Genomic DNA, 12,497 nt, shown 5'->3' with positions numbered 1-12,497 from the left:
ATCCTTCCCATAATTTTATATTACTTTAGATGTATCCCATTAGCATTCCATGATTATCTGATTAGAAGACTTCAAAACTCTCATAACAAGTTTGTATGGGCCAATAAACCTAAAATACAAATAGAAAGGAAAGAGACTACACTTAAGCTTTTTGCAAAACAGATGATATCCAACTTTTAGATACAACTAGAGCTATGATCAACGCCTGAATTGAGTAGGCTACATTCACACAAACGTATGGGGGATGTATAAACAGGCGGTCCCCTACTTAAGAACACCTGACTTACATACGACCCCTAGTTACAAACGGACCTCTGGATTTTGGTAATTTACTGTACTTTAGTCCCAGGCTACATAAACCGCTTTAACAGTTATCAATGGTGCCTGTAATTAAGATTTATTGTTAATCCTGGTTCTTATGACAATCCAACATTTTTAATATCCAATTGTCACAGTGACCAAAAAATTTTGACTGGGGTTACAATAATAAAGCATACGGTTCCGACTTACATACAAACTCAACTTAAGAACAAACCTACAGAACCTATCTTGTATGTAACCCGGGGACTGCCTGTATATACGTCCCCCATACGCTTCAATTGCCTCACAGCTCCGTACGGTGCAGCACACGTGCAGCACCGTACCGTTCCGTAGCCCGTAGAAAGATAGGACATGTCATATCTTTCTACGGAATATGGTGGCAGGCCCTATGTTACTCTATGGAGAGGGGCAGGGGTGAGCAGTTCTTATCCCTTGCTCCTCTCTCCGGCGCCGATGTATGCCCGCTGTACTATGGTATGAATGAATGTAGCCTTACTGTATGAAATTCCTTGTTTTAAGCAAGACACTTTAAATTGACCGTCTTAAGGAGCTGTAAAAATGCTAATGAAAAAGGGTGGGAAAAACCTGTGGCTTATGGGACCTTATGTTCTTTTGATTGTATTAGAGGAAAATATGATATGCCCCCTTCAGAGTTTCTAATATTTGGTAAAATTAAGTCCTCGATAGCTTCCGTAAAGGGATTGATTTAAGAGACAGAAGAAAGGGAAACAAAACATTCCAGCCTTCATAAAATGTGTAAATTGTAGAAGGAAGGTGAAATTACATATCTATAGCCTATATGGACTGGTTGGGAAAGCTTCAGTACATGGGGAGCAAGATTTTGTGGGACTCTTGTGTCTTTTCTCTTTCAAGTATTTGTCATTGATGCCTTACTGACCCATTTTTTTATGGTTTTTATTCACTGATCAGTGGTCAATTTAGAACCTGGTCTTTTTGTGTTTACTGGCAACATTGGATTAGTGGGAAAAAAAGTGAAGTGTGAAAAATCACATTTAATAGAATGGTTAAGTAAAGCACTTTAAAAATTCACTGAAGCCAGGAGGAAAAAATGTGGAAAGAAAACACCAATGTTAGTCCTCACATAGGGAAATCATTGCTTTAACGGATTGGTTGGTGGCAATAAGGACGTCTACAAAATTTTAACTTTTTTAATCATAGGAAGACTTCAGTTTAGATAGCACACCTCCTCATCATCATGCTGTGCATATGCAGGCGGTCCCCTACTAATTAACACCCAACTTGCAGATGACCCCGAGTTACAAACGGACCTCTGGATGTTGGTAATTTACTGTACTTTAGCCTTAGGCTACAACACGTTATCAAAGGTGTCTGTAATTTTGCTTAATTAATTCTGGTTCATATGACAATCCAACATTTTTAAAATCTAATTCTGGGCACAGAGTCCAAAAAATTCTGGCTTGGGTTACCATTATAAAGTATACAGTTCAGACTTGCGTACAAATTCAACTTAAGAACAAACTTACAAATCCTATCCTGTATGTAACCCGGGGACTGCCTGTATTTAGATCATTCTAGCCTCTGCCGGAGAGGACGTAAACAGAGGGCAAATCTAACCCATATGTTGTGGAACTGCCCAAAAATTAGAACCCGTTGGGATAAAGTTTTGTCCCTAATATAAAACATTAATACATACTCCTCTCAGAAATGGGAATACTAAATATTATGCCACAAGCTTTCATGGGTAAAAATATATCATTGTGTCTGCATCAGTTTTTTGTCTATCTTTGCAAAAAAAAAGAACATATTTGGAGCTTGTACAAGTATTTATGAAGGGTTTGCACCCCTTTTGTGATGCACTTTGTCTGACACTTTAGAAAACTGTGCACCTAAAGGGGCGCGTTACTGCTTAGTAAGGGTTTGGGCCACATTTATTACTGAGATGCTCCACAATTCGGTAGCAAAAAGCAAAGTGCACCATGAGTGAGGTGAACTGCACTAAGACCAATATCTCTGGGTTACAAATAGAATCCTGCCAGCCACCAGAAGAATTATCCAAAACTGGAAAAACGACACTACCTCCTTAATTGGAAACATAATATCTCTGGTAAATGATAACTGGAGAGCAGAACAACGTTTATGGGAAAATGTTTCCATCAATATTGAGAATTTAGATGAATGTTAGACAAGCTGGCCTGGCTATGTAAACCTGCATGGATGAGACCATTAACCTCAACGCGTACCAGGACATACTCTTACAGCTGCTGGGGGTGTATGGATAGAGCTCACAGGCTGAGATCTCTCCATACACGGTGGGTGTCGAACCTAACTTACCTTCTGATGGGCACCGCCATCTTGGATGACCGATCGCCACCCCTGTGATGTCATCTGAGGGTGGCATTCGGTTGCCATAGGGACTCGCAGGCTTGCCATGTGCAATGATATTCAGTAGCACATACCCAGCAGTATATAGATAGTTCCTACACATACCCCAGCAATATATAGGTAGCCCCCATACATGCCCATCAGTATAAAAGTAGTCCCTGGCAGTATATAGGTAACTCCCACACATGCCCAGCAGTATATAAGTAGCCCTCACACATGTCCTAGCAATATATATGCAGCACAGCCAAAAAAAATTAAAAATGAATACTCACCTGCCTGAGCTCCCTGCAGCCGGCTCTGCACTCCCGAGATCTTCTGCCTAAGCAACGGCATCAGAACCTAAGCCGGACAATGGGAATAGGTAGCAGTAGTATCGCTTCCTGCGTCAAGTGATCACCAATGTGTAAAAACGCCCCAGAAAGTCAATGGGCCCTGAGCCCCCCACTCCCCCTGCCCCTCTGGGGTCTGCAGAATGACAGTTCAAATGCATAAACACAGAGCCCAAATGCAGCCTAATTTTTTTGTCACTTTTCCTGTACAGCATTAGGAATTTTTTCCAGCTTCCCAGTACATGACTTGAAATATTTAATAGTGACACTAAGTACACTTTGTTACACAGAAAACACTGGAAAAAACATTCTTTTGAAAGTAGGTCACCGAAAACTGAAAGACAAAATACAAAAAGGGCATCAGAGGGAAGGGGTAAATTTATTAACCAGAAATGAATGACTAGTGGATGGTGGGATTGCCACAGAAAAAAAAAATTAAAACAAGCTGTGTGCGAATATGCTGCATGATATATTACTCTGACCTCTCACCATGTCCTAAAATGGACCCTGTAGTTTACTGCTGCGGTAACGGCTTCTCTCACTCAACGTGAAGTGGCGCCTCGTCTCCTCCCGGCCAGCAGTTGGCGCTGTGCTCGGTTTTCCCTCGGCCTGACACCCACGTGGAGTAGACAGTTAGTGGCAGCTCCCGGTTCCTGGGGTTGACAGGACCGATATTCCGGTAACGGCCAAGCCGTCTGTCATCATGGCGAACATACTAGAGGCCATATTAACAAGTCTTTTACAGCCGGACAACGCTGTCATCCAGCAGGTAGTGTGTGCGGATGGGAGGGGCTGTCCCGGGATGCTGACAGAAGTTACCATAGCAGGATAGAGGGGGGCACACTGTCCGGACCGCAGCAGGATAGAGGGGGGCACACTGTCCTGACCGCAGCAGGATAGAGGGGGGCACACTGTCCCGACCGCAGCAGGATAGAGGGGGGCACACTGTCCCGACCGCAGCAGGATAGAGGGGGGGAGCACAGTGTCCCGACCGCAGCAGGATAGAGGGGGGGAGCACAGTGTCCCGACCGCAGCAGGATAGAGGGGGGGAGCACAGTGTCCCGACCGCAGCAGGATAGAGGGGGGGAGCACAGTGTCCCGAGCGCAGCAGGATAGAGGGGGGCACACTGTCCTGAGCGCAGCAGGATAGAGGGGAGCACACTGTCCTGACCGCAGCAGGATAGAGGGGGGCACACTGTCCCGACCGCAGCAGGATAGAGGGGGGGAGCACAGTGTCCCGACCGCAGCAGGATAGAGGGGGGGAGCACAGTGTCCCGACCGCAGCAGGATAGAGGGGGGGAGCACAGTGTCCCGAGCGCAGCAGGATAGAGGGGGGCACACTGTCCTGAGCGCAGCAGGATAGAGGGGGGCACACTGTCCTGAGCGCAGCAGGATAGAGGGGGGCACACTGTCCCGACCGCAGCAGGATAGAGGGGGGGGGGCACACTGTCCCGAGCGCAGCAGGATAGAGGGGGGCACACTGTCCCGAGCGCAGCAGGATAGAGGGGGGGGGGCACACTGTCCCGAGCGCAGCAGGATAGAGGGGGGCACACTGTCCCGAGCGCAGCAGGATAGAGGGGGGCACACTGTCCCGAGCGCAGCAGGATAGGGGGGAGCACACTGTCCCGAGCGCAGCAGGATGGGGGGGGCACACTGTCCCGACCGCAACAGGATGGAGGGGGGGGGGCACACTGTCCCGACCATAGCAGGATGGAGGGGGGGGCACACTGTCCCGACCGCAGCAGGAGGGGGGGGGGCACACTGTCCCGACCGCAGCAGGATACAGTTGGGGGGGGGGGGGCCCGGGCACACTAAGTGGCGTAAGTAGAAGCTGATTGGCCCCAGTGCCAGGCCCAGTGCCAGGCCCCTGACTATAATGTATGGTTTATAGTACTAGTCTTCTCATATGGGAAAGTGACACCATAAGGGCCCCTTAAACCTCTTGGGCCCAGGTGCTACCGCAACCTCTGCACCCCCTATAGTTAGACTCCTGGGCACCCTGTCCTGACCGCAGCAGGATAGAGGGGTGCGCAGTGTCCGGACCGCAGCAGGGATGGCAGTAACGGGCCAAGTGCTGTACTGCCTGCCTGACTTTACTCACTGTTTACAAACATATGTCTCCTATTACTGCAAACCGAACTGTAAAGTAATTATATGCTAGCCGTATAGCTCTCAATTCCACCTATCTGTGTAATGACATTAACAGGCAGCGGAAAAACAACCTACCTCATATAGCTGACTTCAGCACTGGGCACCAGAGGACGAAAGTAGCTGGAGGCATATGAGCAATGCTCACCACTAGCCCATACGTACAATAGTAGGTGACTACTCTGTTATTGTTAGGTGATAAAGATGTTGAGCTCAGCAGGTTAATATAAAATAGCTTATTCTAGATGTAAGAGTCCAGTGGGCGGTCCTCCAGTCAAGAGCAGCTATCTTTGTACACTTGTACAGGGGAGACATTTATTAGTAAATGTAATATTTTTGAAGAAATTGTGCAAATGAGCTTCAGGGGTTCCAGGTTGCATGAACATCTATGGAGCCCCTTGGGCTCATTTGCATAATGTTTATGCTAAGTAATACAATTTTAAGGACTTTATGGCCTTTTCATCACTCTTTATAGAATTTTTTAATATTTTTCAAAATCCCAAAAAAGTGGAATTTTTGACTTTGAGCACTATTTTCCATTACAGTGTTAAGTCTCCGGAAAAACCATTTATATATATATTTTGTATATTTTGGGACACATGTTTGTGATTTTACTGTTTATATTATTATCCATTTTAGGGAAAGGGGTGATTTGAATATTTTTTTTAATTTCATTTTTTTTCACCTTTTTTTTTTTTTTTTTTTACTATTTTACTCTATCTTTGTAAAACCCCAAGGTTGTCATAGTAACAGATTGCTGCCCCCCAATGACTTCACATGGGGCGGTGATTAAATCCAATATGGTGGCGTCCTTGTGCCACTGGGATTTAAGTTTCCTGCAGCTTTGCCGGGGGGCATTTACATAGCATTTACATCCAGCATCGACCGAGGGTGTTACCAGTGGGTGTTTGCTGGGTTTTTTTTCCCCTGTAGGTAAGGCCCAAGACACAACTCTTATGTTGTGAATAGGTTATACATTGGAAACTGAATGCAACTCTTTGGTCGACTGTTTCCTTTATTTTTTATTTAACTGTGCATTGATTTTTGTAGTAATTTTCCCATTACTTTTGCAGGCAACTGCTCAGCTGAAAGAAGCTGTCAAGGATCCATTATTTATTCCAGCATTGTGTGATGTACTACGAGGTGCCCAAGACCCACAGGTATTTACTAAAACTGGAGGAGATTGATTCAGATGGAATGTTTGTATATTCCTAGTGTGTATAAAGTTTGAAGAGAGAAAAGAAAAAAAATATTTGTCTATTGCATTTATATTTAGTAACATATCAAGTCATATTTATATCAAGTAACAGTTATGTTTTAGAAAATATCAATTTACATCTATTTGACAGGGTCATCTTGAGCTGGGAAAAGGAGAGCTCACCATTGGGATCAAGGCCACACTGCCTTAAATTCATCGGGCAAGCATACAGCCGCATACTGGATGCCCCTCCGTAGCGAGGCATGGCATCCGGCTGTGAACACCAGAAAAGATCTTTTTCCTGTGCACGGTACAGTGTGGTGTCACACGCCGGGTGTCATAGGTGTTTATGGGGACGTATATTTGTCCCCACAACGTCAGTATGAAAGGGTCTTAAGGCTAGAGTCGCACAACATGCTCGGTCCCTAGTAAATCATCCTACTACTATGTCGGCATCATTGTTCTACCCACCAGAGCAGTGCTGACCTCATCATAGACATTGTAATCTTGGTTAATCCACGTGAGCTGGTGGAAAATGGATGTGTTCATATGGACAATAGGGCTTTGAAAGATATACAGAAATGTTAGACACATCAGCATATTTCAACAGTTATTGGAGCAGGATATTATTATAATTCTTATTTTGCAAACTCTCAGATTGTTATATACCACATTTTTAGATTACGGTTTATTATATATTTTGATTCAGATTCGGCAGTTTGCAGCAGTTGTTTTACGTAGACGTTTAATAAAAAGATGGAAAGTGATGCCTGTAGAACAGCAAACAAGGTGAGTGTGAAAAATGTCACCCGTTTTATGACCTAACATATTTTGTTTCATTTTTTGAACACCATTGGGCTCCTAAGCTAACATGTAACACTGACGCCCCAATGTCTTACAGAGGGAGCCAAATCCCTCCATTATCTAAGAGGTTAACTGTTCAGGATCAGATTATAAGGCAGTGTACGCTGTTCTCCCTCCTGTTTCTGATGGACTCAGACAGTGTAAAAACCTATGGGGGAGATTTATCAGAAATGTCTGACGTAAAACTGTTCTAGTTGCCCATGGAAACCAATCAGAGCTCATCTTTAATTTTATAAACAGCTGTGGGAATGTGAAAGCTGAGCTGTTAATGGTTCTCATGGGCAACTAGAACAGTTCAGCTCTCCAACATTTCAGCTAAATTTCCCACTATAAGTTTATCACAGTGAGACCTGTGGGACTGTGCGAGGAAACCCGTAAGCAGCTTCATCCACAGGAATGAAGAAAGTGTTACTGCGCATGCGAAGACTTGCATGCCTCCGAGTGACATCACCGGTTTTCTGCAGCACTAGCGGGTGCTCCAAATAGTCAATTTTATTGTGGGGGGCGTGCATAATTTGATAAAGATTATTTCTCTGGAACATGTAGGCTGAAAATAATATGATAAGAGGTGCCCAGACCCTCCTAAGGTAACAAGCATGTCACTCGTCAGTAAATCTCATGGTAGATGTCCTTTAAATAAACGTTGGAAGTCTGTAAGCCATAAGTACAATTTTTCCATTTTAGTTTTTTGAACTTCAACTGTTAGGCAGAGGCCAAACACTGGATAGAATAGTGTAGTAGAGTATCTGTGGAGAAGAGGGCATAATGGCCTGAGAGACACTGACGTCACTGTATGCCTTATGTATAGGTCAAGAACCTTCCCTACTTATACTTACAACATAGTCTTGGCTTATATGAGTCATATATGATGCTTGGAATTCCTGCTTCCCTGAGGAACAACAATGTCTAACTGTAATTTTGATTTATTGTGGTCTGTCTGTGAAATCTGGTCAGGGCACTGTTTGTTCTTCATCAACCAACCAACCAACCAACCAGTGTTGTTTGTGGTGCAATTATTTTTTTTGTTTTTGTATGCAAACTCATTCTGAAGTGCTTCTTGGCAGATGTGCAGTTTTAACCCTGTAATAACTAGGTCTGTAAAGGCTTTAACCCCTTCCCGACACGCGTTGTAATAGAACGGCGGCGAGTGCATGTAGAGGGCTCCTGGGCTGAGCCCACTCCATAGCTGGTAAGTCTTTGCTGCATATTGCTAGCACCAATCGCGTGTGTTATCCTACCGGCGGCTTCAGAAAGATGGCAACGCATGGGCGCAGCCATCTTGTTGAAGATCGTTGCTCCCCTTGACGTCATTGGGGAGCGGCGATTCGTTGCTATGACAGCCTCGGGTCTTCCGAAGACCAGGGCTGTCTCTTTTTAACCCATTCATTAAATGTGCTAATTGCACATTGTAATGAATGAGGAGGAAAATCCCCATATACTGCCATATTGTAGTATGGCAGTATATGGTAGGATCGATCATACAACCTACTAACCGTAGTACCCTAGGGGGTCTGAAAAATGGTAAAAAAAAATTATAATAATAAAAATTCTAATCACCCCCCTTTCCCTAGAACTGATATAAATTTAAATAAACAGTAAAAATCATAAACGCATTAGGTATCGCCACATCCAAAAATGCCAGATCTATCAAAATATAATAATGGTTTCCACTCTAGTTTAACCCCGTTTGGCACGTTTTTGCCATTTTGTAAAATGTAAAAAATTCAATAAAAAGTGATCAAACGGTCGTACAATTCTAAAAATGATTGCATTGAAAGCAACATCAAAAGTCGCAAAAAATGACACCACCCACAGCTCCATACACCAAAGAATGAAAAAGTTATTAGCGCCAGAAGATGGCAAAAATCAAAAAAATTATTTGTTATCCCCGTGATGTAAGTGTGCTTGGTTTACAATCCTTTATCTTCGTGGAGGATGTCCCTTATTGACATTTGCATTTTTAGCAGGTTTTTTTTCCCCTGCTATTTTAAAGTGGTTGTCTGACTTTATTAAAAACTCTGGAGTTGGGCTGGGGAGGCCTGTTTAAAAAAACTGTAATCGCCTCCTTTGGCGCTCCCAATCTCCTGTGCCGCTGTTTGTCTGAGCTGCGCCCCTGTATTTTTACAGGGGTACCGCTCCTCCGCTCTGATAACTTCAGGCTGCCTTGTACACCCACTGTCCCCCAGTACAAGTATATATTTTTTTAACGGCTCTCCCCATCCCACCTCCAGATTTTAATAAAGTCTTATTATATGTATAGTTTTTTTTAATTGTATTGGGAAATATTCTTGCATATTTTTATATTTTAATATTTTGTGTGTGTGTGTGTGTTTTTTTTAACTTTATATGTCCCCCATAAAAGACCTAATTTTTTCATTTTTATTTTCTATTTACAATTTTACCACAGTAACTGTGGCATCTATAAGAGCCCCAGTTGCTGGGGAAAATTACCCCATGTGGGACAAATCTCAGAGGCAGAGCTGTACTGGGTATGCTGCATATCAGGGAAACTTTGTGCATTATATATCAATATTATGCACTGAGTTGAGTCCCCAGCATAGTGATCAGTCAGTGGCACGGCACTTGTCACAGAACAATGTGAAACCGGCCTTACTTTTTCAGAGCCAGCGGCACTACCGGCAACTGCATTCACTGCATGGCACTGCCTGCAGTGAAGAAAGAAGGCAGATGGGGTCTCTGGCTGACTCTGTTGAAAGATGTCACTGTAGACTCAGAACCTTCCCCACCTGCCATCAAAAAACAGTGGGCAGTCAGGATGGAGTTAAAAGTACTTTTTTCTGTTTTGAGTTCATATTTAAATCTAATCAGATTATGTCTCTTTTTATTCAGTGTAAAGTCTCTTCTTCTTGAAGCCATTGCTAAGGAACCAGAGTAAGTGAGATTTCTATTTACCTGTGCCATTCTATTGTTACAAACAGAATAAGCAAATGCACATATATGCAAGGGTACTTTAAATGGGTTGTTTCCACAGTAAAGGGTATAAATATATGATTGCAGGTGTCTCGTTTGAACAGTGGAGTGCACATTCCCGATCCAGAACTCCTATAGATGCCAATGGAGCACAGGGCTGAGTATATATATATATATATATATATATATATATATATATATATATATATATATATATATTCCATTAACTTTTGGCTGTCCTGTTAAACGTAGTCCCATAGAGGTCCAGAGCAGAACAGGGAAACTATTCTGCTGTTTGTGTGTCATTTTATATATAGAGTTACCTCATTATTTATCCTGTATTGTTCCTTTGTGACCACATGCTATATAGTCCAATTCTATCCTAGCAGTTTTGAACAATTAAAATTTTTTACTCTGCATATACAGGAACACAGCCCCATGACATAAAAGCAGCTTGTCACCACATTTTTCACAAATACAGCTAGTGACACTTTCCCATAGAGCCCCCTTATCTAAATGTTACACATCTTTTAATTAAATACATTAAAGAGACTGACAGCTCTGTGTCTCTTCAAATCTTGGAAGTCTTCCTCCTGTCCTTACCAGACTGCTGTCCCTCTCATTTGCATGTTGTATTTAGCAGTAAGCAATGTGTGGGAAACTACAGATCTTCTCACCATTTCATGCAGCCTGCAGTGGGTGGGGCCAAGCAGCAATGGGCGGCGCTACATGTCAGCATTGACAAAGGCAGAAAAAGTTTGAGAACAATTTTACTGGTAGGAAGAGGCAGATTTAAACTGGGATGCCTGTACTGCCTTTTTCAGCAAAAGCTCAGTAGGAGACGAGTAAGGTTTATTGTGCCTGTTCTTGATGACAGACAGGTTCCCTTTAAACTCTGAAGTTTCTCTGGTTAAATTTTTTTTTTTTTTTTTTAAACCTAAATTTCTGGCTCTTCAGAAATATTCATGGGTGTTGCAATCATGCAGTGTAAAAAGAAACAACATATAGATGTGTGGCTGTGGCAATCTTCCCTGCATCAGACCTTTTGTAATATCTAGGAGGAGGTGGGCAGCATTATCATGGAATGTAAGGTTTAGATGGGAGACAATTGAAGTAAACTCTGTTCTTATTGCTGGGGTTTTGAAACTATGCTTGATGGTTGTAGGCACAAAGTTCGCTATGCAGTTGCACAGATTGCTGCAGTTATTGTGAGAAATGAGAAGTTGGAGCGCTGGCCACAGTTCATCCAGTTTGTTCTGCAGGCATCTCGCAGTAACGTTCCAGAACAGAGACAGGTAGGTCTTTAAACTCCCCTCCTACTCTAGATTGTCATTCTATAGAAAGCTTCTACGATTACTTCCAGTGCTCATAAATCTGACCGTGGTCACACAGGTGCATGTTATACCTCTTACTCTTTATGCTGCTACAGAGCCTGTGTGACCATGGTCAGATTTCTGTCCACTAGAAGTAATCGTAGAAGCTTTCTACATAGTGATTGCAAGCAGAGAACTAGAAAACCATGAAGAATTGATACCAAAGTATGTTGGTAAATTGTATAACTTTTTATAATAAAAAAAATAACATTAATTTAACATAACATTAATCTGAAATGGGAACACCCCTTTAACCTTTCCCATATATTTCTGTTTAATAAGGATTTATTAAAATTTTGTATCATAGAAGGCATCACAATAACACCTACAATCAAACAGAGGAAACAAAATAACGTGCGTGTTATCCATCATACAGCATGGATGGCATATGAATAAGTAGAACAGAAGATATGTGAAGACCAATAAGAAACATTTAGACGTGGAAAAAAAAGGTGGGGTTAGCTTACAAACACAGAGGGGAACCCACAGGAGGGAACAGTAGGCTGGGGAGGATACAATGGTAGGAACACTAGGGAGACGCACTAGAAATGGGCAAAGGAAAAGAGACAAGTAGTCGAGATTGGCAATAACGAAGCCCTCTCCACACAAGGTGGGGTCCTGGTGGAGTCAGCCAACCACTCATGTCCCTTACTCTGCATCACTCCAGAAGTCAATCCAAGGTGACCACATCATGGTGTAACGTGAGATCTGAAGATCTGTCATATGATTTGTGGCCTTCATTTCCTCTGAACACCTAATATGATTGTTTCCCATATGTTTCAGGTTGGCCTTCTGCTTCTGCGCTGTGCACTAGATCTCGCTCCTGGAACCTTTCGCCCCCACTTTCCAGATTTGGTCAAACTTTTTAACCAAACTCTTGCTGACCTTCAGAATGGACCACTGCTGTTTTATACTGTTCAGTCCATCACAAGTATTGTGCCTGAGCTAGTTGGGAATGAAACTGTAAGT

At 43.0% G+C, this 12,497-nt stretch overlaps 1 protein-coding gene across 2 annotated transcripts in view; it reads left to right on the top strand.

The window, feature by feature from the left end:
- The first annotated feature begins 3,548 nt into the window (after positions 1-3,548).
- Positions 3,549-12,497, top strand: part of IPO4 (importin 4) — a 47,223-nt gene continuing 38,274 nt past the window's right edge. For both annotated transcript variants that reach the window (XM_072150742.1, XM_072150743.1), the window contains exons 1-6: positions 3,549-3,783; positions 6,236-6,322; positions 7,070-7,149; positions 10,075-10,116; positions 11,321-11,450; positions 12,312-12,491. In XM_072150742.1, the coding sequence (XP_072006843.1) occupies positions 3,718-3,783; positions 6,236-6,322; positions 7,070-7,149; positions 10,075-10,116; positions 11,321-11,450; positions 12,312-12,491 (585 nt within the window). In that variant the 5' untranslated portion in view covers positions 3,549-3,717. The remainder of the gene's footprint in view (positions 3,784-6,235; positions 6,323-7,069; positions 7,150-10,074; positions 10,117-11,320; positions 11,451-12,311; positions 12,492-12,497) is intronic.

The sequence above is a fragment of the Engystomops pustulosus genome, chromosome 1 (genome assembly GCF_040894005.1).
Source record: "Engystomops pustulosus chromosome 1, aEngPut4.maternal, whole genome shotgun sequence".
NCBI classification, from domain to species: Eukaryota; Metazoa; Chordata; class Amphibia; order Anura; family Leptodactylidae; genus Engystomops; species Engystomops pustulosus.
This window is presented reverse-complemented; position numbering and strand designations above follow the sequence as displayed.